The 26,698-nt window shown below is 43.2% G+C and overlaps 1 protein-coding gene across 3 annotated transcripts in view; it reads right to left on the bottom strand.

The window, feature by feature from the left end:
* Nucleotides 1-26,698, bottom strand: part of LOC140714828 (uncharacterized) — a 153,999-nt gene that overhangs the window by 65,486 nt on the left and 61,815 nt on the right. For all 3 annotated transcript variants that reach the window (XM_073026466.1, XM_073026465.1, XM_073026467.1), the window contains 10 exons: nt 24,354-24,482; nt 21,710-21,891; nt 20,082-20,290; nt 18,868-19,101; nt 14,371-14,477; nt 12,471-12,671; nt 8,828-8,954; nt 6,071-6,284; nt 4,614-4,761; nt 810-990 (listed from right to left, as the gene is read on the bottom strand). In XM_073026466.1, the coding sequence (XP_072882567.1) occupies nt 810-990; nt 4,614-4,761; nt 6,071-6,284; nt 8,828-8,954; nt 12,471-12,671; nt 14,371-14,477; nt 18,868-19,101; nt 20,082-20,290; nt 21,710-21,891; nt 24,354-24,482 (1,732 nt within the window). The remainder of the gene's footprint in view (nt 1-809; nt 991-4,613; nt 4,762-6,070; nt 6,285-8,827; nt 8,955-12,470; nt 12,672-14,370; nt 14,478-18,867; nt 19,102-20,081; nt 20,291-21,709; nt 21,892-24,353; nt 24,483-26,698) is intronic.

Genomic DNA, 26,698 nt, shown 5'->3' on the forward strand with positions numbered 1-26,698 from the left:
CAATGACTAACTCAATCAACAAATGGAATGTGTGCACCTTCTGTTTACAGAGAAAAGCTAGGCACTCCCATTTTGTTTAAATTTATTCAAGAGGGATTAATACTAATAGGAAGCATGAAAGGGTAGATGACAAACAGGGAAGATAATTATTCCCATGGAGACCTGAACACAGAGCACAACATCAAAACTTACACACTAACATTCAATGCTGTAAAATCCAAGCAACACACACAAAATGCTGGAGGAACTCAGCAGGCCAGGCAGCATCTATGGAAAAGAGGAAACAGTCGATGTCTTTTCCAGTCCTGATGAAGGGTCTCAGCCCAAAACATCATCTGTACTCTTTTCCATAGATGCTGCCTGGCCTGCTGAGTTCCTCCAGCATTTTGTGTGTGTTGCTCAAATTTCCAGCCTCTGCAGACTTCCTCGTGTTTCGGAAAAATCCATCCAGGCCATGCACCCTTCATCAGTCAGGAGGTACAGGAGCCTTAGGCTTCACACCACTAGGCTTCAATTACCTTTCACCATCCAGCTCCTGAAACAGCGTGGGTAACTTCACTCACCTCAACACTGAATCGATCACAGAACACAACCTACAGACTCACTTTCAGTATCTCTAAACTCCCGTTCTCAGTACTATTTATTTACTTTTTACTTGTGGCTACTGTTGTGAAACCCCACCATGTTCTGATTGACAAACTTCATTAGAGTGGCATGGTTTCATTCCACATTAAATGGTGTTTGGTATTAAATTATCTATCCAATATTTTCCAGACACCTGCCTTGCAAACCATTCCACGCCTTCCTACCTATGTAGCCGTATTTGTGCTTCCCCTTGGTGCTGCAGCCAACGTCACAGATTGCTCGGATATTCTTCTCCTCGAAACCACATTCATTATTGAGGAGAATGATGCAGTCTCTTTCCACCACGAACAGCAGGCTGGGAGCCGTACTGTCATTGAACGGTGGGTAACTGTTGTCATCAGCATTCTAGGACGAAGTAGGAGGCACAATCAGAACATAAAAGCAGAAAATTTATGACCCAGCTCGAAATATTTCACCCCAAAACTTAATCCTTCATATCCCTTTTGCCTTTTGTTTTACAGATCTTCTCTAAGGGGAGAAGTTTCTCACCATCCATCTGAGCCCTTTATTTTATATACCTCAATCAGATCACCTATCGGTCCTCTCCACCCCAGAGAAAACAAAGGCAGCCTATCTCCACAGCTGAAATCTTCCTTCCTGGGCAACAGCCTCTCCATTATTGACACCCGTTATCAACAGTGGGCAGAGTCCACTGGAGACTCGGAGGCAGTCTGTCTGGAGGCTGGAGGTCTGTGTGTCTGTCTGTCTCTGTATCTGACTATCCATGTGTCTGTCTGTGTGTGGATGGATGGGAGAAAAGGGGCTTATTTTGCTGTTGTTGTTGCCTATGTTGTTCTGTTAAACTCTATGGACCTGCTACGTTGTCGCCGGAACGTGGGTGACACTGGGAGCTGCTAACACAAACAACATAGTTGACTGGATGTTTTGATGTACATGTGATAAATAAATGTGAATCTGAACACAACAGTCCAGCTAATGGGCTGTATTTTGTATGATGTACTGTCTGAAGTCTTTTCTTGGGCATTGATGTTTCCGTATTAGGAGGCAATACAACCAGTTCAGCTCATCTCCATCACGCACCTGCAGATGTTTGCCTGGAATTCTTGGACAGGTACACTGGGATCTCTGTTCTCCAGTACTTCCTAGGACCATAGCTTAGCATGTCATACCATGGCAAAAAGCAGTGCGGGGATCTACTGGGATCTCCCCTGGCCCCTCCTATTTGTGACATTTACTGGGATATTTGTAGACAAAGGGCCTGAAGCATTGTTGAGGATCCTGCCACTCATCACACAATCTCTTTGAACCACAGGAGGCTCAGAACTAACACTGCCAGGCTGGGTAACAGCTTCTTCCCCCAGGCTGTGAGACTAACAAAAACATAGAACATAGAAAACCTACAGCACAATACAGGCCCTGTGCCGAACATGTACCTACTTTAGAAATTACCTAGGGTTACTCATAGCACCTCTATTTTTCTAAGCTCCATGTACCTGTCCAAGAGTCTCCTAAAAGACCCTATTGTATCTCAGTGGTGGAATGCCCTGCCACCACTGAGATCTCATCACGAGGACAGCCAGCTGTTTACTGTTTTGTTTATTTGTGCTTCAGGAATTTTAAATTATACTTTATTAACTTATTTGTGGTAATATTTTGCTTTAAGTGTTGTGTGTGATATATGTATTGTGGGTGCACCATGCTCTGGAGAAACACTGTTTTGTTTGGTTGTAAAATGTACAGTCAGGTGGCAATAAACTTGAACTCGAACCATAGGGACTGGGCACATCTTGAGCAGAATTACTTCCCTAAAATGTAACATCTCACACTTTTCAGGATTATATTTCACCTGCTGTTACTGCACACCTCTTACCAATCATTCGGTATCATCCACAACACCTTGAATTTTCGTCTCATCTGTGAATTGGCTCATCACAACTCCCACAATCACATCACAGGTCACAACAACACACATAAAATGCTGGTAGAACACTGCAGGCCAGGCAGCATTTTGTGTGTGTTGTTGTTGTTTGAATTTCCAGCATCTGCAGATTTCTCTTACTAACTTTCCTTTCGGTTAGTCCTGACGAAGGGTCTCGGCCCGAAACGTCGACAGCGCTGCTCCCTATCGATGCTGCCTGGCCTGCTGTGTTCCACCAGCATTTTGTGTGTGTTGTTTGAATTTCCAGCATCTGCAGATTTCCTCGTGTTTGCACATCACAGGTCACTGGCTTTCCGTACCTTTACCTGGCCAGTTTCTGAATCCAATTTGCCCTACATCCCACAAGCATTTATCTTTTGGACCATTCCCCCACATAGGAATTGTCCAAGGCTTTACTCAAGCTCACATGGATATTAACCACATCACACACCTCCATAAGCTTACACCTTCATAAAAAATTAAATCAAGACATTCAGGAGCATCCCTTACAAAGCCAAGCTGATCAGCACAATCAATCTCTGTCTGAGTTCATAAGACCGTAAGAAATAGGAGCAGGAGTAGGCCATCTGGCCCGTTGAGCCTGCTCCGCCATTCAATAAGATCATGGCTGATCCAATCATGAATAATATGAGGAGCGTTTGATGGCTCTGGGCCTGTACTCACTGGAATTCAGAAGAATGAGGGGTGACCTCATTGAAACCTATTGAATTTTGAAAGGCCTTGATAGAGTGGATGTTGAGAGGACGTTTCCTATGGTGGGGGAGTCTAGGACTAGAGGACACAGCCTCAGAATAGAGGGATGGCTTTTAAATGGAGATGAGGAAGAATTGCTTTAGCCAGGGAGTGGTGAATCTGTGGAATTTGTTGCCACAGGTGGCGGTGGAGGCCAAGTCATTGAGTATATTTAAAGCAGAGGTTGATATATTCTTGATTAGTCAGGGCATGGAGGGATTCGGGGAGAGGGCAGGAGATTGGGGCTGAGAGGGAAAAAGGATTAGCTATGAATAAACTGTGGAGCAGACTTCATTCTGCTCCTATATCTTATCCAACATCCCCATTGAGGATGATTACCTCATATTCTGTCTGGATAGCCTCCAACCTGATGGCGTGCACATCAATTGCTAGTAATTTCTCCACCTCTTTCTCCATTTTGCATTCTGGCTCCCCTCTCACCCCTTCACTTCACCTCACATGATCATCACCTCCCTCTGGTTCCCCTCCTCCTCCCCATTCTCCCATAGTCCACCCTCCTCTCCTATCAGATTCCTTCTTCTTCTTCAGCCCTTTACCTTTTCCACCTATCACCTCCCAGCTTCTTACTTCATCCCCCTCACCCGGTCTCACCTATCACCTCCCAGTTTATATTCATCCCCCTCCCCCCACCACTCACACGCTGATGAAGGGAAACATCAATTGTTATTCCTCTCCACAGATGCTGCCTGACCTGCTCAGTTGCTCGAGCATTTTGTGTGTGTTGCTCCATATAGATGAGCATGGTTTGACAGGTAACCAATAAGCATTACGGAGGCTGAAAGGCCTAGATCAGGGGTTCCCAACCTTTTTTATGCCATGGACCAATACTGTTAAGCAAGGGGTTGGTGGACCCCAAGCGGAGAACCCCTGGCATAGACAGAATGAACATGGAGAGAATGCTTCCAATAGTCTAGGACCAGAGGGCACAGCCTCAAAATAGACAGACGTTCCTTTAGAACAGAGATGAGGAGGAATTTCCTCAGCCAGAGGATGTTGAATCTGTAGAATTCATTGCCATAGTCAGTTATGGAGGCTAAGTCATTGGATATATTTGAAGTGAAGGTTGATAGGTTCTTGATTACTAAGGGTGTCAAAGGTTACGGGCTGAAGACAGAAGAGTGGGTTGAGAGGGATGATAAGTCAAACACGATTAATAGCAGGGCATACCCAATGGGCCAAATGGCCTAATTCTGTTCCCATGTCTTATGGACTGACAGAAAAGTAGGAAGGTGGCCATTTTGAAGATACATGTATTATTACATATGCTTATAATGTTTTTCTGGATTTATTGGCTATGCAAACTGACTGAGCTTACCTGTATCAGTTCCAGGACAAAATGCGTGTCTTTACTATACAGCTCTGTAGATAAGCGTGCAAGGCTTCGTCCTAATCGATTCTGATGAACTTGCATTAGCTTCTTCCCCTCATCGTTCAGTTCAATCCCAATGCCAAATTCATTTTTTCTAAACCAAAAAAACGTATGTAAATGTTTACATCAATTCAATAACTGACAGTTTTCTAGCATCACAAACCCTAATGCCTCTTCTTATTCTGCCCAAACTTCCCAATGCTAATCTGCATACTTCAAACTCACAGCCAGGCGTATGATTCTCAGAATTAGAATCAGTTTTATTATCACTGACATATGTGAGAAATCATAGCACTGTGGCAGCAGAACAGTTTAATACATAAAAAGTATTATAGATTATAATAATATAAAAATAATGCAAAAAGAGAACAAAACTAGTGCGGTAATGTTCATGGATTCATGGACCGTTTGGAAATCTGATGGTGGAGGGGAAGAAGTTGTTCCTAAAGAGATGAGTGTGGGTCTTTGGGCTCATGTACCTCCTCCCTGATGGTTGAGAAGAGGGCATGTCCTGGACGGTGAGTCTACAATCCTCTGCAGCATTTTCTGAAACTGGCATTGGTACCTCCATGCGAAACAGTGATGCAACTTAGACCCGAAGGCTGAAGCCCCTGGATCGGGTCGTCTGGAGGTCAGACGCCTGATGTCTGTGAGTCCAGGGGCAAGGACTATAGGACCAGAGGCAGCCTGTCCTGGGGTTGGAGGCCTGCCTGTGTGTTTGAGTGCATGGACAGGTGGGAGGGTGGGAAAGGGGTTTGTTTGGCTGTTGCTTGTCTTGTTTTGTTCTGTTGTTGTTGCCGGCTGTGTTGTTCTACGGAACACTGCGGCACCAGAATGTGTGGGTCACTTGCAGGCTGCCCCCAACACATCCTTAGATATTTATTTACTTATTTAGAGATACAGCATGGAGTAGCCCCTTCTGGCCCTTTGAGCTGCACTGACAGCAACCCCCATTAACCCCGATTTAACCCCTAACCTAATCACGGGACAATTTACAATGGCTGGCTAACCTACCTGGTACGCCTTTGGACCATGGGAGAAAACTGGAGTAGCTGGGAAACTCATGCATTTCAAAAGGAGGACGTACAGAGACTCCTTACAGACTGAACCCTGAATTCCAAAGCCCCAAGCTGCAGTGGGATTGTGCTAGTTGCTCGGCCACTGAGGCGCCCATTGTTTTAGTTGTTAATGCAAACGACGCATTTCACTGCAACGCACACTCACAAAATGGTCTCAGCCCAAACCATCAACTGCTTACTCTTTTCTATAGATGCTGCTGAGATCCTCCAGCATTTTGTGCGTGTTGCTTTGGATTTCCAGCGTCTTGCGTTTGTGGCGCATTTCACCGTATGCTGTGGTGTGCACGTGATGAAATAAATCTGAAATCTGATACTGATACTGACCTGATGTCATCAATGATTGACTTGTGCAGTTTGTCCTCCTCGTTAGCTCCATCGAGCGAGCACTCTTCAAGCTTTGCTAGCTCAGCCGGATCAGACGGAACAACATTTAAAAGAGCCGTGTCATCCCCGGGCTCAGGAGGCTTCTCATCGGGCACTGGCAAGTCATTGGCTTCATCAGCAAGCACAAACTTGTCACCATCATCATCTTCAGCCACTGAAATAAGAATATTCATATTCAGTTGTTGGATCTGATGGTTTAATTTTACAATCAATTATCTGCTTGTATTTTAAGAGGTGTTTATACACATAACATTTCAATATGCCTCTCTCACCATGGCTTTTTTATGGCATGGATTCATGCCACTGAGTAAGAAGTCTGTGGACCCCAGGTCGAAAACCCCTGCTTTAGCGGTTATACAAAGTATAATTCAGGAAACCTCTTCAAGTTTCTTTGTTCTTTCCTAGTATCTTCTCATTGGTTAATTTTACGGCATTACTATTAAGTAATTTCCAATTGGATTATTGTTATGTATGAAATTTTCTCATCTTTGTGTATAAATGTAGCTGTTTTATTCTGGGTGCCATCTTTAGGTCCTCTTTTCTTCGAGTAGTAAGATGCCCCCCCCCCCCCCACTCCCCGTCCCTGTTCTTTCCTGTTCTATCAATTCTTCATAAAGTTATAGTATTGCGAAGCAACAAGTTTTATGCCTCGCTCTTGACTTCTAAAAGAACTTTGGATTTAAACACCAGGATCCACCACAGTTTACAACTCATCTTTGTGGCCCTCCACCATTTCCTTGTCACCAAGTGAAGTAATTGGAGGCAAGATTCTGCAGGTGACTTACCTCGTCCGTGAGGCTACTAGAACCCTGATTCCTGACACAAACAGAATCAGGTTTGATATCACCACCATATGTCATGAAATTTGTTGTCTTTGCAGCAGCTGTGCAATGCAGTACATAATAATAGTAAAAAATTTTATGAATTACAGGAACTTGAAATTGCTCAGGATCCTTGGATGTTAATGGTATTAGTATCTTATTGGCCCATGTACCGAGAGGCAGTGAAAAGACTCCGTTTTGCATACACCCTGACACAGCACACCGTGCGTAAGGCCGTAAGACACAGCAGTAGTGTTAGGCCTTTCGGCCTGTTGAGTCTACTCCACCATTCTGTCATGGCTGATTTATTATCCCTCTTAATCCCATTCTCCTGCCTTCTTCATGTATCTTTAGACACCTGACTAATCAAGAACCCAATCTCCACTTTAAGTATACCCACTTCGCCTCCACAGCCGTCTGTGGCAACAAATTCCACAGATTCAGCACTCCCTGGCCAAAGGAATTCCTCCTCATCTCTGCTCTAAAGGGACATCTTTCTATTTGGAGGCTGTGCCCTCTGGTCCTAGACTCACCCGCTATTGGAAATATCTTCTCCACGCCCAGCCTATCCAGGCCTTTCAATACTTGTCAGGTTTCAGCATCAGTAAGGAGATCAAAAGGAAAACAGAATGCAGGACAACTTGCACAAAATGCTGGAGGAACTCAGCAGGCCAGGCAGCATCTGCGGACAAGAGTGAACAGTCGATGTTTCGGACCGAGACCCTTCAGCAGCACTGAGATGCCTGAATTTAAAAGTGGGGGGGGGGGGGGAGGGGACAGAGGCTAGCTTGGAGGGAGGTGAAGCCAGGTGGGTGGGAAAAGTCAAGAACTGAGGAAGAAAGAATCTGATACAAGAGGAGAGTGGACTTTAGGAGAAAAGGAAGGGTGGTGGGGGGGAACCAGTGGAAATAATAGGCAAGTGAGAGGAAGTGAAAGGCCAGAGTGGGGAATCGGAAGGTGCCTTGTCCACTGGAAGGAGAAATCGACACCCATACCATAATGCAGAACAATGCGATACTAAGAGTTCAGGTAGACAAATAAAAGCCAAGGGTTATGAAGCGGTAGATTGGAAGATCAAGACTTCATCTTTAGCATATGATCAGTCCATTCAAGAGTCTGATAACAGCAAGACAGCAGCTGTCACTGAGCCACCCCAGATGTCACGGTGACTCCTGCCAGACACTTGCGGGCATTCAGTAGGGAAGAGTTTGGTTCGGCTGTGCCCAATTGCTTCCTGGGTGAGGTGCAAGAGGGCTGCAGGAAGCCTGAAATGTTCCCCAGAACCAAAGCAATTCTTTCAGAGGATGGAAATAGTTTTAAAACTGATGAAGCCACTCTCAAGTTGGATGAGCAACACCTCATATTCTGTCTGGGTAGCCACATGGATATTACTTTCTCTAACCACCTGTAATTTTTCCCGTTCCCTCTTTTTCCATTCCTAATTCTAGCTCCACTCTTATCCCTGCTCTTCCCTTCGCCAGCCCACATCACCTCCCTCTGGTGCCTCTCCTCCTTCCCTTTCCCCCATGGCCCACTCTCCTCTCCTAGCAAATTCCTTCTTCTCCAGCCCTTTATCTTTTCCACCTATCACATCCCAGCTTCTCACTTCATCCAACTCCCCCACCAATCCACCCTCCCCTCACTTGGTCTCACCTTCTCACCTTGTACTCCTTCTCTTCCTGCACCACCTTATTCTGGCTTCAGTGCCCTTTCCTTTCCAGTCCTGATGAAGGGTCTCAGCCCAAAACGTCACCTCTTTATTCCTCTGCACAGATGCTGCCTGATCTGCTGAGTTCCTCCAGCATTTTGTGGATGTTACTCTGGATTTCCAGCACATGCATAATCCTGTGTTGAGTAGTTTTAAAATGTTCCTTACCTGAACTGGCAGATGTGCTTTCAGATGCAATGTCGACTTCTGATTCAGGGACAGTAATATTACCACCTTCATCATCACTCAAGCTCATGAATGAAGATCTACTACTCTGCGACACAGAATCGGTTGTCTGTAACATAATTTACAATGTCAAGACAAGTCACTTTTTATTGTCATTTTGACCATAACTGCTGGTACAGTACACAGTAACAATGAGACAATGTTTTTCAGGACCATGGTGTTACATGAAACAGTACAAAAACTAGACTGAACTACATAAAAACACAGAAAAACAGACCTACCCAGGACTGCATAAAGTGCACAAAACAATGCAGGCATTACAATAAGTAATTAACAAGACAATAGGCACAGCCGAGGGCAGTAAGTTGGTGTCAGTCCAGGCTTCCGGTATTGAGGATTCTGATGGCTTGGGGGAAGAAACTGTTACATAGTCTGGTCATGAGAGCCCGAATGCTTCGGTGCCTTTTCCCAGATGGCAGGAGGGAGAAGAGTTTGTATGAGGGGTGCGTGGGGTCCTTCATAATGCTGTTTGCTTTGCGGGTGCAGCGTGTAGTGTAAATGTCCGTGATGGCGGGAAGAGAGACCCTGATGATCTTCTCAGCTGACCTCACTATCTGCTGCAGGGTCTTGCGATCCGAGACGGTGCAATTTCCAAACCAGGCAGTGATGCAGCTGCTCAGGATGCTCTCAATACAACCTCTGTAGAATGTGATGAGGATGAGGGGGTGGGAGATGGACTTTCCTCAGCCTTCGCAGAAAGTAGAGATGCTGCTGGGCTTTCTTTGCTATGGAGCTGGTGTTGAGGGACCAGGTGAGATTCTCTGCCAGGTGAACACCAAGAAATTTGGTGCTCTTAACAATCTCTATGATCTCTGACATTTAGAAATAAGATTTGGTTTTCACCTAAAACTACTACTTCAATTTCCAGCTTCCCTTTTTAAAACAAAATAAAAATAATGGAAAGTAATATTTTAATCTGTTTATATCTGGGAGAATCAAGTATGGGCATAAATTCAGAATATGAGTGCGCAATTAAAAGAATCATTTCATACATCTTATTAAGTATCACATAGGTAAATTAGTCACTACAAAATATGGGTCAGGACTCAACTCTGTTCAGAGTTCTTGTGCATTAAAGGATCCTGAGATAAAATTTATATCTGACAAGTTAGAAGATACAGCACAGTCCAGGCCAATTGCCCAACAATGTTGTGTCAAACTTTTAATCTACTCTAAGGCAATCTAACCCTTCCCTCCCACATAGCCCTTCATTTTTCTTTCACCCATATGTCTAAGAGTCTCATAATTGTCCCTAATGTATCTGCCCCTACCACCACCCCGGCAGTGCGACCCCAAAAATTATCATTGTGTAAAAAAAAATATCTATCAGACATCTCCCCCTATACTTTTCTCTGATTACACTAAAACGATGCCCCCTCATACTAGCCATCTCCTCCCTGGGCAAATGTTCACTCGATCTAAGCCTCTTATCATCTTGTGCAACTCTATCAAGTCACTTCTCATCTTCCTTCACTCCGAAGAGAAAAATCTTAGCTCCTTCAACATTTCCTCGTCAGACATGCTCTCTAATCTTGATAAATTTCCTCTGCACCCTCTCTAAAACTTTCACATCCTTCCTATAACATGGAGACCAGAACAGTGCCCTAAGCACGGTCTAACCAGAGTTTTATAGAGCTGCAACATTACCTTGCGGCCATTGAACTACAGACTAATGCTGCCGCGTTCAGGATTATTCAGCCACATTACCACAGACTCCAGAAAATGCACTAGTCAGGATGATTGCTGCAGACTCAAAGCCAGTGGTAGATCTCAATGAAGCATTTCAGAAGTGACGGGTGGGGGGGGGGGTGAGTAAACAACACACAAAGAAGTCTTCAATGACTGTTAGATAAAAAGAATCAAACACAAAATGCTAGAGGAACCCAGCAAGTCAGACGGAGAGAAATAAGCAGTCAGTGCTGCATATATAACCATATAACAATCACAGCACGGAAACAGGCCATTCCGGCCCTCCTAGTCCGTGCCGAACTCTTAATCTCACCTAGTCCCACCTACCCGCACTCAGCCCATAACCCTCCACTCCTTTCCTATCCATATACCTATCCAATTTTACCTTAAATGACACAACTGATCTGGCCTCTACTACTTCTACAGGAAGCTCATTCCACACAGCTATCACTCTCTGAGTAAAGAAATACCCCCTCGTGTTTCCCTTAAACTTTTGCCCCCTAACTCTCAAATCATGTCCTCTCGTTTGAATCTCCCCTACTCTCAATGGAAACAGCCTATTCACGTCAACTCTATCTATCCCTCTCAACATTTTAAATACCTCGATCAAATCCCCCCTCAACCTTCTACGCTCCAATGAATAGAGACCTAACTTGTTCAACCTTTCTCTGTAACTTAAGTGCTGAAACCCTGGTAACATCCTAGTAAATCGTCTCTGCACTCTCTCTAATTTATTGATATCTTTCCTATAATTCGGTGACCAGAACTGTACACAATATTCCAAATTTGGCCTTACCAATGCCTTGTACAATTTTAACATTACATCCCAACTTCTGTACTCAATGCTCTGATTTATAAAGGCCAGCGTTCCAAAAGCCTTCTTCACCACCCTATCTACATGAGACTCCACCTTCAGGGAACTATGCACTGTTATTCCTAGATCTCTCTGTTCCACTGCATTCCTCAATGCCCTACCATTTACCCTGTATGGAAAGGAACAGGAAAGAAGCCAGAATAAAGTGGTGGGGAGAGGAGCAGTACAAGCTAACTGGTGGTAGGCAAGATAAGGTGAGGGGGATGGTGAGAAGCTGCCAGGAGATAGGTGGAAGAGGTAAAAGGCTGAGGAAGGAATCTGATAGGAGAGATGAAGAGTGGATCGTGGAAGAAAGGAAAGGAGGAGCACCAGGGGAGGTAATGGATAAGTGAGAAGAAGAGGTAAGAGGCTAGAGTAAGGAGCACAAGGAGGAGGAAAGGAGTAGGAAATAGAAAAAAGGGAAAAAAACTACTGGAAGGAGAAATCAATGTTCATGCCATCAGATTAGAGTATGAGGTGTTGTTCGTCCAACCTGGGAGTGGCCTCATCGTGGCAAAGCAGAAAGCCTTAGACTGACATGTCAGAATGGGAATAGGGTAGGAATTAAAATGGCTGGCCACCTGGAAATCCTGCTTTTGGCAGACAGAGCAGAGTTTAAAAACACGAGGAGAACCAGAGGGATATGTAGGCAGGTGAGAAGGCGGCGTGAGAAGGTGCCAAAATGGGGAATGGAAAAAGAGAGTAGGGGAAGAAATTACCAGAAGTTAGAGAAATCAATAACGTTACTCATCAAGTTGGAGGATACCTAGAGGCATTGCTCTGCCAACCTGACTGTGGCCTCATCGTGGCAGTGGAGAATCATGATTGGTGGTACACAAAATTCAAATTTAAAAGTAAAAAATAATGGGAACGCAGAGTAGGAAGAAATGAACATCTAAAGTATAAAGCAATTTTTAGACAACATGGACTGAGATCCTGTGTCAAAACAGATTTCCCCTTGTGTGCCCACCAACCTGTTAAGTGTCTATAAACAATTTCAACCCCTTTGACATTAGGACTCACCTTTAAAGTTTGTGATGCAATGGAAACAAGGTCGGCAGAATCCAGTTTGGAATGATAGTGTCTCCTCCATTCTGTGATTCCCAGAAGAATTCCCAGTTCATGCAGTCGGTTTAGATTCTGGAAAGAACCTTCTGCTGTTTGCAGAAGGATTTCCTTAGATTCAGACTGCCCAACGACTCTGGAAAATGGTTCTAGGAAGACCTGTAATTTACAAATGTTTCCAATATTTTAATTATTTTGTTAATTCTACTTTGCCACACTAAAGATACAAACACTACTGCAGCAAATTGCTTATTCACAGATCAGCAATATTATTTCGTAAACTCTTCTGTGACATCCCCACCAAATTTAGTCTCATGACCGATTGATGTGGAAAAGGAGAATGACAAGTTAGCAAATTAATTATTTTGAGGAGTGAACTGGATTATTATTGTCACCTGTAGTGAGACAGAGTGAAAACTTTGTCCTGCAGATTGTCTGTACAGATCAAATCTTTACACCGTGCATTGAAGTAGAACAAGATAAATCAATAATAGAATGCAGAATAAAGTGGAACAGCTACGAAAAAAATGCAGGGCAAATAAAGACAAGTGCAACATTTTAACCAGGTAGACTGTGGGTCAAGAGTACAGGGAACTATCTGATAGAGTTATAACAGCAGGGTAGAAGCTGTCCTTGAGCTTGGTGTGCTTTCAGGCTTTTGTACCTTCTGCCTGAGGGAAGTGGGGAGAAGAGAGAATGTCCGGTGTGGGTGGAGTCTTTGCAGCTGGTTTACCAAGGCATTGAGAAGTAAAGTCAGACAGAGTCCACAGAAGGGAGTCTGGTTTTGTGTGGTCACGTGCAGAGCAGTTGCCAAACCTATCTGTTATGTATCCAGAGAGGGCTCTGCCTATGGAGCATTGATAAAAATTGGGAGGAGTTGATGGGACATGCCAAATTTCTTTAGCCTCCCGAGGAAGTAGTGGTGTTGGTGAGCCTTCTTGGCCGTGGTGTCTACGTGGTTAGACCACGGAAGGCTACTGGTAATACCCCTCACAGGAACTTGTAGTTCTCAACCTACTCAACCTCAGCAATGCTGTGTAGACAGAAGCACAGGTACTGACCCCCACTTTCCTGAGTTCAACGACTAGCTCTTTTGCTTTGCTGACGTTGAGGGGAAGGTTGTTGTCATGACACCACGTCACTAAGCTCAAAGAAGAATTCACCAAGAATTTGCTGCCTTTATGAGCATTGTGCAGATCAACAGACTGTCTGTTCTTTGCTGACCCCAGTCTCCAAGTGGTTATTGTGCTGGAAAGTTATCCCTTGGAGACAGTGATCACAGCTGCTGGAAAGTACACAGCAGCAGGAACTTTGAAAGTACCTTGTACAGTCAAACAGACTACATCATTCAGTGCTTGGCATCACAAATGGACTGGACAATCTGCCATTTTGACAGATCTGGCTTTGCAAAGAGAATATTCTTATTCTGACAGCAAGTGCAGATATACCCAAAAATGAACACTAATTAGTAATCGACTGAACTGTTGACGAAATTTTAGAATTCGGCCATTTGGCTCTTCAAGTCTGCTCTGCCAATCCATTATTGCTGAATTACTATCTCTCTCAATCTCATTCTCCTGCCTTCTCCCTGTAACCTTTGACACACTGACTAATCAAGAACCTATCAACCTCCGCTTTAAATATACCCAATGACTTGGCTTCCACAACTGTCTGTGGCAATGAATTCACCACTCTCTGGTTAAAGAAATTCCTCTTCATCTCCGTTCTAAATTGACACCCCTCTATTCTGAAAGTGTATCCTCTGGTCTTAGACTCCCCCGCCATAGTTGGTTACAGTGGCATGTTAAAACTAGCCCATCAGATATGCAAGTCGCATGATATCCATATAATACTGTACCTTCTGTAAAAGTGATTTGCAAAGTCTTATTGGAATCCTGACAAGACAATCAATAATAAATTTGGCAGCTCGATGTGGCGATCGGTTTTCAGTCTCCAAGTACGTTTCTGTGCAAGGAAATACAAATAAAAGGTGTCAAACGTGGGCAGAAATCAATGTAATAACCACAATCTGAGAATAAATGAAGGGTCTCAGCCTGAAACGTCAACACAGTGGCTTTAACCTCTCACTCTAACCAAGTATAACATTTCTTTTACAGTTCAATAAATTACTAACTAGTGTTAATCTTTGGGCATATCTGCACTTGCTGTCAAACCTGTTTATTCCTCTCCATAGATGCTGAGTTCCTCCAGTGTTTAGTGTGTGTTACTCTGGATTTCCAGCCTCTTGTGTTTACACTGAGAATAAGTTGCTAATTTCCTGTTCATTCCACAGTGGGAAGAAAGCCTCAATCTGGCTTCTAATTTAGTTTTAAGCAACAGCACTGAAATTTTCATTATTCATTTCAGATAGATGCACAGACATTACACGAACCCTCACAGTCAACACAAGTCATCTTTAAACACAAGTTCCATTTTAAAAATGTTTAAATGTCAAACTGCCAGAAGACGTCAGTGGGCCAAGCAGCATCTCTGGAAATGAAGGGTTAGTCAACATTTAATGTCACTGGTTTACTATCGCCACATGTAGAGAAAAGTGTTGTTTTGCAAGGCATCCATACATAATAACAGTCCATTGAGGTAGTACAACAAAAAACTCCAGGTGGACAGCCTCCAACTTGATGGCATGAACATCGATTTCTCGAACTTAAACCCGCCCCCCCCCCCTTCATCATTGCCCATCCCCATTTCCCTCTCACACCCCATCTCCTTACCTGCTTACCTGCCCATCACCTTCCTCTGGTGCTCTTCCCCCTTTCCTTTCTTCCATGGCTTTCTGTCCTCTCCTATTGGATTCCCCCTTCTCCAGCCCTGTATCACTTTCGCCAATCAAATTCCCAGTTCTTCATTTCACCCCTTCCGGTTTCACCTCTCACCTTGTGTTTCTTCCTTCCCTCCCACCACCGTCTAACACTGACACCTCAGCTTTTTATCTCCAGTCCTGCTGAAGGGCCTTGGCCTGAAATGTCATCTATACTCTTTCCCATAGATGCAACCTGGCCTGCTGAGTTTCTCCAGCATTTTATGCGTGTTGCTTGGATTTCCAGCATCTGCAGATTTTTTCTCGTTTGTGATCAGAAGCAAAATCAGGTTTAATATCACTGGCATGTATCATGAAATTTATAACTTTGTGGGTACAGTACAATGCAATGCATGATAACAGACACTGGTGCACCTCGGGGATGTGTACTTAGCCCATTGCTCAACTCCTTTCTACAGCCATGACTGTGTGACTAGGCACAACTCAAATGCCATCTATAAATTTGCTGTCTATACAATCATCGCCGGCGGAATTTCAGATGATGACAAGAAGGCGTACAGGAGCAAGATAGATCAGCTAGTTGAGAGGTGTTGCAGCAACAACCTTGCATTCAACACCAGTAAGACCAAAGAACTGATTGTGGACTTCAGAAAAGACAAGGGAACACACACCAGTCATCACCGAGGGATCAGCAGTGGAGAGAGTGAGCAACTTCATGTTCCTGGGTGTCAAAATCACTGAGGATCTAACCTGGACCTGACATATCAATGCAACTACAGAGAAGGGATGGCAGCGGCTATTTTTCATTAGGAGTTTGAGGAGATTTGGTATGTCACCAACTATAACAGAGTGCAGAATAAAGTGTTACAGAGAAACTGCAGTGCACAGGCAGTCAATAAGGTGCAAGGCCATATTGAGATAGATTGAGAGGTCAAGAGTCAATCTTTTTGCTCTAGGGAACTGTTCAATAGCATAATAACAATGGGATAGAAGCTGTCCTTGAGCCTGGTGGTACGTGCTTTCAAACCCATTCATTACTAGTAGAACTTAACCTTGTTCACAACTCAAGGCAGTTCTGATCTCCTACCTACAAGAAAGCTAACCATAAGACTGAAAGAGCACAGAGAGCACCTACAAGGATGTTGCCAAGACTTAAGGACTTGAGTTATAGGGAAAGGCTGAATAGGTTACGTATTTATTCCCTGCCAAACCCAACTGGACCCAATGGGCTGTGTGCCGAGCCCACTTCTGTACACTGTTCACACCATGTCTACACAGCCAAATACCCCAGCAATCACATCGGCAAGTACATTGATCACCAACAAGAAGACGGCTTACACAGAGGAGGTGGAAGAGCTTGAGGACTGCTGCCAGGCACGTAACCTCTTTCTTAATGTCAACAAGACAAAGGAGCTGATTATCGACTTCAGGAGAACTCACACCCCCTCCCCCCCACCGCCCCATTTACACTGGCAACACAGCAGTGGAAACTGTGAGCAGTTTCAAATTCTTGGGAGTGCACATCACACACAACTTCTCATGGTCTCAAAACACCTCCTACACAGTCATAATCAGTCACATTATGCTGAGCCTAATGACACTTTATGGACATACAATCAATCCATGTATATCTAAATTATGTATTTATTCTTATTGCATTTTTTGTATTATTATTATTATTATTGTGTTCTTTATCTTATACGTGTTTCTTTTTTATCCGGAGCAACAATTATTTTGTACTCCTTACACCTGTGTACAGGAAATGACGTTAAACAATCGTGAAAAGGTTCATTGAGTGTGAGTGGTGAAATGGATTTCTTTGGACCAATGTATTGAACAGCCTAATTGTAATGTGGGTTCTTAAAGCCTGCAGAGAGGTAGAAGTACTTCCCAACAAACTGAACATTAATTAAATTGCTTAGATTCAGCCTAGTATATATGACCTATTCACTTCTGTAGCTAATTTTGGGTTTGCTTGGAAATAAATCCAAGTTGTACACTTCTCTAAATTCTGCAGTTTTGGTTTGTGTTAGGGTGTATTTTGGAGATGCAAGATAGCAAATATTAATTCGACATCAACCAACCTTCACATTAGGGTAACCTGCAGATCTGAATATGGATTGTAGATTAAATTTAAAATGCAGCTCTGGTGGAGAATGCGGCTCAGAACAGGAAGCATCCAATCAACTTGAGATTTCTGCATATGCATCAACATAATCAACACCCCATTGCATGAATACAACTCAGAGACCACAGTAATTAATTTGAGTGCATTGGTGGAAAGATCCAGTAATTGGAAAACTATATGCGACTCAAAAGAAACTTTATGAGGGCATTGCAACTATATAAATTACCCTATTACCTTTGGGCTTTTACATATAAAAATGTGCTGTAATGTTGGGTTGGGGAGTCTTTGTCTCTGCCACTCTCATGACTTCAAAGGCTGCCTGTTTGTGTGTGTCCTAAATAAAGACTTTCATCTCCCAGCTGTGTCTCCCCAGTGACTTTGTTCACTGTTACAACAGCTTATTTTCATTTCTCAGCTAAATGAATCAAAATATACCCTAACACAGGAGTTTCTGCAGTTGCTGTAAATTCAGAGTACTCAGCAGGTCAGGCAGCATCTACAAAAGGGAATAAACAGTCAATAACAAACAAGAGAAAATCTGCAGATGCTGGAAATCCAAGGAACACACACAAATTACTGAAGGATCTCAGCAGGCCAGGCAGTATCTATGGAAAAGAGTACAGTCAACATTTCGGGCCAAGACCCTTCAACAGTTAATGTTTAGGGCTAAGATCTTTTATCAGAACAAAATATATACTGCATCTTTATTTGGAGCATGTGATAAGGCCATATAGAGGAAGCTGAAGAGGAGAATGCACTCATTAACAGTACATCACTCTGAAAATGATGTACTTCACAGAACAATGCACAGTTTCTGACTTGACATCTTCTCAAACGGTTTGCTACCACTCATGAGAAACAAAGCAATCTATTTGTTCCAGCTGTACTTTGATCTTCTGAACCACATCTGGTAGCCTCCAACATGAAGGCATGAACATCAATTTCTCGAACAAATTGCCCCTTCCTCCTTTCCTTCATCATTCCCCATTTGTTTCCTTCTCTCACCTTTTCTCCTCACCTGTCCATCATCTCCCTCTGGTACACCTTCCTACTTCTCTTTCTTCTGTCCTCTCCATTCCAATTCCCCCTTCTCTAGCCCCTTATCTCTTTCACCAATCAACTTCCCAGCTCTTTAATTCACCCCCTCCTTGTTTCACCTATCACCTACCACCTTCTTCTTCTTCCTCCTCTCCCTCACCTTCTTACTCTGACTTCTCCCCTTCCTTTCCAGACCCGCTGAAGGGTCTTGGTCTAAAACGTCGACTGTTTACTCATTTCCATTGATGCTGCCTGGCCTGGTAAGCTCCTCCAGCATTTTGTGTGCGTTGCATCAGCAAGGTAAGAGAGATGGAGCCCTTGCAGTAACATGGATTGAAGAATTTTTCAAAGAACTGCAATCTTTAAAATGAAATTTAAAACCTTAAATCTGCTGAATAAAAAAATATTACCTTCTAAACTTCCCAAAATTGCCAAAGCCGATTCCACATGATTGGCTAGTAAAGATAAGGGAGCATTCCTTAATCCATCTGCAGTTACTATGGAAACCAAGTGGCCGGCTGTCTTTATGGGGTCATGTGACCTAACAGCCTGAGCAAAGAGGTCCGGGTTGGTTTGAGTGGTGAGCCTCAGAAGCACGCCTGGCTTCACTTCCATGGCGATCAAGTCATTCAGCACTGCTGAACCTACAGGGGAGAGAAAACAATTACTGTACATGTTTGTAGGGTGCATTCAATGCTTCACGACTCAGGGCACTTCACAGACATCCCTTTCATTACAATTACAGTTCAAAGTTCAAAGCAACCTATTGTCAAAGTACATACACGTCACCACATACAACCCCGAGATTCTTGTTTGTGGGCATACTCAGTAACTCCAAGAACCATAACAGAATCAATGAAAGACCACACTCAACAGACCAGACAAACAACCAATGTGCAAGAGAGGAAAAATATAATAAATAAATAAACAAACAAACAAACAAACAATAAATATTGAGAACATGAGATGAAGAGTCCTTGAAAGTGGGTCTATAGGTTAGATCATAAGGCGGTGGGAACATTTCGGTGATAGGGCAAGCGAAGTTGAGTGAAGTTATCCCCGCTGGTTCAAGACCCTAACTCTAACTCAGCCCAGGGTCATGATGTTCCCAGCACTCCCCCCATCCCCAGGACCTCCACATCTCATGGGTCCACCTGAGACCTCATGCATTAGGATTAGGCTGAATACCACAAATGCTACCAGTCCCACACAATGTACTAAGCGAAGAATTTTGACCAAAGCACACAGCAATATGTTGAATTCTGATCTTTGGAAAGTGAGAAGGATCTTTAACACTCAGGGGTATTTAAGAATGGCTTAGATAGGCACATGGAAGATAGAAAAATGGAGAGTTATGTAGGAGGAAAGGGTTAGATTGATCTTGAGTAGATTAAAGGGTCAGAACATTGATGGCCAAAGGGCCAGTACTGTGCTGTACCAGTCTGTGTTAATGTCTTCACTTCTCTGTCATTGCTCTCTCCACCTGACTGTAGATAAAGACTGTGCTGGTGATCTGCAGTGGTGCAGTTAACAACTAGGCATTTAAATATGCATCCTAGCACATGATCCACATTCAAACCATAACCATAAATTAGCATTAAGATACAATGCATCAAATTTTTACCTCCTATACCAAGCTGAGTCGCTTTTTCGCTACAGTTTCTTTCGATGAAGTCCTTCAGTGAACCATGCTGTGGCTGAAACACCAGCTCCCACTGTGACCATTCGGCGAGATCTTCCAGTAGAGGAGTATTCAACAGACATATCAAAGCCTGTTGCTTACTCAGGTCCCCAAGCAGACCCACTGAATTATTTGGTTCGGTGTTGCAGTAACTTAAAAGACAGAATTATTTTGATTAATTGCAGCCACATAACATCCTTAAACAGCTTTTAAAAACATAGGAACTGTCAGTTGAATCTGCAAAGCTTTAGATACAAATCATTGAAATATTGTAAAAGTTATTAATTAGTTAACAAAAGTTTGGGGGTTAATTAGAAAGGGTTAGACATTCTTTGCATAAAAACATGAACTACACAATACAAACACAAAAGATCCTGCAGATGCTGAAAATCCAGAGTAACACACACAAAATACTGGAGGAACTCAGCAGGTCAGACAGCATCAGTGAAGGGGGAATGAACAGTGACTGTTTCAGAACTGGAAGGGAAGGGGGAAGAAGCCAGGTACATGGCTAGGCACAGTTCAAACGTCACTCACACACGTCTTCATTGAGGGATCAGCAGTGCAAAGGACCACCAGGACCAACCGCCAGGACTTAAGAACTTTTTAAAAGCTATTATCAATGCTTTTTGAGATAGTGATTTAGATGCATATCATATTTTTTTACTGAGTTAAGTATTGTATGTAATTAGTTTGCTACAACAAGTGTATGGGACATTGGAAAAAAAAGTTGAATTTCCCCTTGGGGATGAATAAAGTATCTATCTATCTATCAAAGGGTGAGCAGTTTCAAGGTCCCATGTGTCAACTTATCTGAAGATCTATCCTGGGCCCAACAAACTGGTGCAGTTACAAATTTCATTAGCAGTTTGAGGAGATTTGGTATGTCAGCAAAGACTTTTGCAAATGTTTCATAACCAGCTGTTGTGGAGTGGCTACTGCACAAGATGGGAAAAAGCTGCAAAGCTCCATCATGGGTACTGGCCACCCCAGCATCAAGGGTATCTTACAAAGATGATGCCTCAAAAAGTCAGTAACCATCAAGGACCAATACCACCCACGTCATGCCTTCTTTCCACTGCTACCATCAGGAAGGAGCTACAGGAGCCTGAAGACCCACACTCAGTGTTTCAGGAACAGCTTCTTCCCCTCAGTCACGGAAATTCTGAATGGACATTGAACATATGAACACTGTGTGTGAGTGAGTTTGAGAGTGTGTGTGTATATGTGTGAGTTTTTAATTTATATATTTCTGAATATAGTTGTATTATAAAATTGTAATTTATAGGTTTTTTTATGCATTGCAATGTACTGCTGCTGCAAAACAACAAATCTGATGGCATCTGCCAGCAATATTAAATCTGATTCTGGTGAAGTAGATGTGGTGCAAGTACACAGTTTAATAAAAACAACCAACAGATGCAGTCAGGGACAAAATCATATGAAGGGCCGATATGACAATATTCCTTTAACTTAAAACTGCAGCAGATTTTAAGTAAAACTCTGATAACCATCATTTCTTTCTCCAGGTAAATTCCCCGGATGTAGTAGGTTTAATTTCTGAGCCTCACCTGGGTTCATTAACAAAGAGCGTGGCTTCATACAACACCAAACTTTGGAAACTATTATAGTCACTGTGGGACTCGACTTGACGTTGCACCATTTTCACTAGATTGGATAATGCTCCGAGTCCAAATTCCTTGATGTCCTTCACCATGAATTGACTTCTTAAAGCAGCTTCAATTGCTGGAAACTGGAATCATAAAAGTTATATTCAGGAAAAGCAATATCCAGATCTTTTAGCTCAGAAGATGAACAAGAGGTGTACATAGCACAAAACATTCAATAAATTTCCCAAGAACAAACGTCAGCTATTAATGTCTCAGAATGTTGACCATTCTGAGAACAATTCTAGGACAATTCTTCAATTTACCGGAAAATATACAGATAAAGAAAGTGAGCAAACAAACTCAGACCATCATAAGTCATAAAATCATAGTTCACAGCACACAAACAGGCCCTTCGGCCCATCTACTCCATGCTGAACTGTTACTCTGCCTTGGCCCGTCAACCTGCACCGGGACCATGGCCCTTCATACCCCTCCCATCCATGTACCTACCCAAACTTCTCTTCAATCTTGAAATCAAAACCACATCTACCATTTCCACTGGCAGCTCGTTTCACACTCTCACCACTCTGAGTGAAGTTCCTCCTCATGTCCCCCTTAAACATTTCACCTTTCACCCTTAATCAATGACCTCCAGTTCTACTCTCACCCAACCTCAGTGTAAAAAGCCTGCTTGTATTTACAGTCTGCTACAAGATGAAACAATGCCAGGAGATCGATGATAATAGAAGCCAAAGGGAGATATAACAACTCAAAGTCAGGAGGTGGCTTCTGGCTGAGAAAAAGACTGCCTTTTAAATTAATTATTCATGTCATATTTGGCACAAATTCACTGCATCATGATATTCGTTATGTAATCCATTCTCGGACTTCGTATCTGGAAGGTATAGTTCCTCTGGAAATTATCTGATCCCACACCACAACAAATACAAGGGATGGGTGGCTCTTATCAGAAAGGAACAACCAATCAGGGAGTGCCTTTCTGTTCTGGCCCTTGGAGGAGGAGGAAGGAGGCAGTGACACCTCTCATCAAGGACTCCCACAATCCGGACTACGCTCTCTTCTCGCTACTATCATTGGAATGGAAGTACAGGAGCCATAAGTCCCACATCACCAGGTTCAGGAACAGTTATTACCTTTCAACCATCAGGAGCCAGCGTAGATAACATCACTCATCACAACTCTGAACTGATTCCACAATCCAAAGGACTGATTTTCAAGGACTCTACAACTGTGTGTTGTGCGTGTGACTGTATGTACTTGGCCCCGGCTGATCACTGTTCTCTTTAGCTGTATACATGTGCATGGTTGAATGACAATTAGACTTGAACATGAATTAAACTCAAGTTCTCAGTATTATTTAGTTTTTATTTGCACTATTTGCCTTCTTTTGCACCTTGTTTGTCAGTATCCTGCCACTGCCTGTAAGGCATAGACATAAATTAGTGTAAATTTAATGTATATGCTTCTATAGCGCCAGTGACCCAGGTTCAATTCCACCATCCTCTGAAAAGAGTTTGTACGCTCTCCCTGTGACTGCTTGGGTTTCCTCTGCACGCTCCTGTTTTCTCCCACATTCCAAAGACGTGCTAGGTGATAGTTAACTGGCCATTAACTTATCTGCTTAATTGAATTTTACAGGAGCACCATTGACAGCATCCGACAAGTGGCATTTCCATCTGGTATGGGAGCGGCCGAGCATTGGGCCGGAAGTCCCTACAAAAGACTGTGAGAATGGCCAAGAGGATCAAAGGAGTCCCCCTACCGTCCATCGGGAACATTTATCAGGAGCACTGCGTACGAGGGGCCGTTAGTATTATTAAGGATCCACATCATGCACCCAGCATCCTCTGATTTTCTACCATCAGGCAGGAGACTACCATGTATAAAAACAGTCAAGATGGGAAACAGCTTCCTCCCTCAGGCCACAATATTTAATTTATGTACTTTAAGTTTGTTCATTTATCTGTAATCCATATGTAGATTTTGTCCTTACTTCCCTAAGTGATTGTGTTATGTGTACTACTTTGCAATACATCCCTGTCTGGAGAAATGCCTCGTTTGACAGTATACATGTACAGAATTAAATGACAATAAAGCTGACCTGACTGTCCTGTGATTAGGCGAGGGTTAAATCGGGGGTGGGGGGGTGGTTGTTGGGCAGGGTGTCTCAAAGGACGGGAAGAGCCTGTTCTGCACTGCACCCCAATAAATAAATAAAGTTGTGTAAAGTGTTTCAAATTCTATTGTACTTTGCTATTTTCCTGTAAATACCCCTAATAAAATCAAGCTTAAGGTGATATATAAAACACAGCTCAGTCCAGACCCTTCAGCCCATAACGTTGTGTTAATCTTTTAACCCACTCTAGTATCAATCTAACTCTCCCTCTATGTAACCACCTATTTTTCTATCATCCATGTATCTGTCTAAAAGTTTCTTAAATGCCCCTATGCAACATATACATACATATGGCACCTTATATAACAGGTACACACTTTGATAATAAATTTACTTTGACTAGTTTCTATATGCATTTCATCCCGATTTTTTTTTACTCACTCCCTTTCTGTGCAACACCGTACTTACCATGCACTCCTCAAGGGTCCCGCACTGCCTGATGAACTCATACACGTCCTGGTGGCTGGGTCGGAAGCCACAGTTTCTGACACTTTGTGGCTGCAGGAACAGGATGCCCCCTGCAGCTTCTTCCAGCAGCTGTATGACAAAGCATTAACATTCTTGATCAGAAACCCTTCCCGTTTCGGCTGGCCCCCGTCACCGCGTGTTTTATCCTGACGTCTAGAATCAGGTTCAGTTAGCAATATTTACACAAGGTGATGCACACTGGTCACTGGTACAGTAACGGATTACAGAATGAAAAAGCAGCCACTATTAAACTATCAGTTCTTTCAGGTTGTTATAGCCAGGGAGGAGGTGAGGATAAGCTTCCACTATCTATTAAATGCTCCTAATGACATGCGTCTCAAATAGCCTCTGCAACGTGTGGTTTTGCTACTAAGCCCCATGAAACTGTTTCTACTGACAGGAGAAGGGACAAAGGCGGATTACTGGTGCCTTAAAACCAGTTGCTTCACGCAGATGGGGCTCGCCAGCCACGGTTGGCAGCTCATCTAGGAGAGGGAAAACTCTGATCTCAAACCTCCGCTGCCTTGTGGCAATACCCACTCATGGGGGAGGCTTTGGTAGTAAACCCCAAGGTAAAAATACGGAGCTGGAGTCCCTAAGGCAGTCCTAACTTGAGTTCAACGTAACGCTCAACGCTGCTGGTGCCAAACTGTATCGATCTCTTAACATTCCTCTGGCTTCATCAGCTGTGTGGGGAGGGGTCCTGCCACATGGGCAACAGCTTTATGCCCTGGTGTGCGTAACATCCATGATTGACTCTGAGTGACAGAGGGTTCATTAAACTATCGGTCAACTCTCGTTTACTGAGGACAACGGAGCGCAGTGACTCCAGAGTTGAGGCAAAAGCATGGAAACTCGTTAAAATGGAACAAAGCAACACACACAAAATGCTGGAGGAGCCCAACAGGTCAGGCAGCATCTCTGGAAAAGTAGAAACAGTTGATGTTTCGGGCTGAGGCCCTTCTTCAGGGCTGAAAAGGGGGAAGATGCCAGAACAAAAGGGGTGGGGGGGGGGGGGAAGAGGGAGAAGAAGAGCGAGAAGATGATAGATGAAGACAGGGGGTGGGAAAGATAAAGGATTGGGGGGGGGATACGCAAAGATATGCTTGTTGGTAGGATCCCTTTGGAAGCTGCGGAGAATGATGAGTTGGATGCAGAGGCTCTTAGGGTGGTAGGTGAGGACAAAAACCACATTTTCTTGTGGCTGTCCTGGTCGCTAAGTGCTTTCATCCTGATGTAGGGGAACAAATGTATTGCCTTTGATGTAAGGAATGAAATTTACGGCGTAAATTTTGTTACACAATGGTTACGCAAATCTTTATCTTTACCAGTGATGGTATTCATGCGTTTATGCACATTTTATTCCACAACCATATTTCTAACTTTATTTTAAAATATTTTTTATTTTTTTTTATAATTGTTGAATGTTGACTTTTGTTGCATGCATTGCCAACACACCACAGTAAATTCCTAACACAATTTACTGTTTATGTTGAATAAAGTTGATTCTTGGTCCTGCTGTATCTCAGTTCCATGGTGTGGTGGAGTCAGACATAATATTTAAGAGACTTAATGCAGGCGTAGAAGAATGCAGAACTGATGCTGGCAAATGGGATATTTGTAGTTGGGCATGTTGGAAACTATTGTTTTTTAATAAAATTATTTTTATAAGGTTTGTACTTTCTAACAAACTTGCGTATTTTTCACACTCACTGGCAGAAAATGGTATAGCAATTCTTACTTTTCTCATTTTTCATCAGCATATTGTTTTATTCTGTAGTCTATTAACTAATTCAGTCCTATTTAAGCAATTTTCCTTATCTTATTACAAAAGTGGTAGATTTTTCAGAAGCACCATCTTGGCTTCTTTACTCCTTTATCTATACACCTCTTATAGCATCATTTCTCAGTTCTTCATTTAGGTTGCATAGTATTTGTACGTTCTCTTGTACTCTTGAGAATGTGAAGAGGGTAAGAGGTACGTGTAGAAGGGGTGGGCGAGGGGTAAGTGTAGCAAAATATGTAGATAGAACCAGGGAGAGGATACGTTATTGGGGAAGTAGCTAAGATAAGGTCCCAGACAGCATGTGGCAACCACAAAGAAAAGGGAACCTGCCACCACAAGACAATGTGTTTGGCAAAGTATTTTGAGCTATATACCTATTTTGAGTGTTTGCTTGCGTCCATACCCATTACGGTTGCGTCTATGCTTATTCTGAGTATTTCGCGTGCTTAGCTATGCAATAGCCAATCAATTGATGAATTCGAATCGGTAACCATATTTG

This window comes from Hemitrygon akajei, chromosome 22, assembly GCF_048418815.1.
Source record: "Hemitrygon akajei chromosome 22, sHemAka1.3, whole genome shotgun sequence".
Lineage (NCBI taxonomy): Eukaryota > Metazoa > Chordata > Chondrichthyes > Myliobatiformes > Dasyatidae > Hemitrygon > Hemitrygon akajei.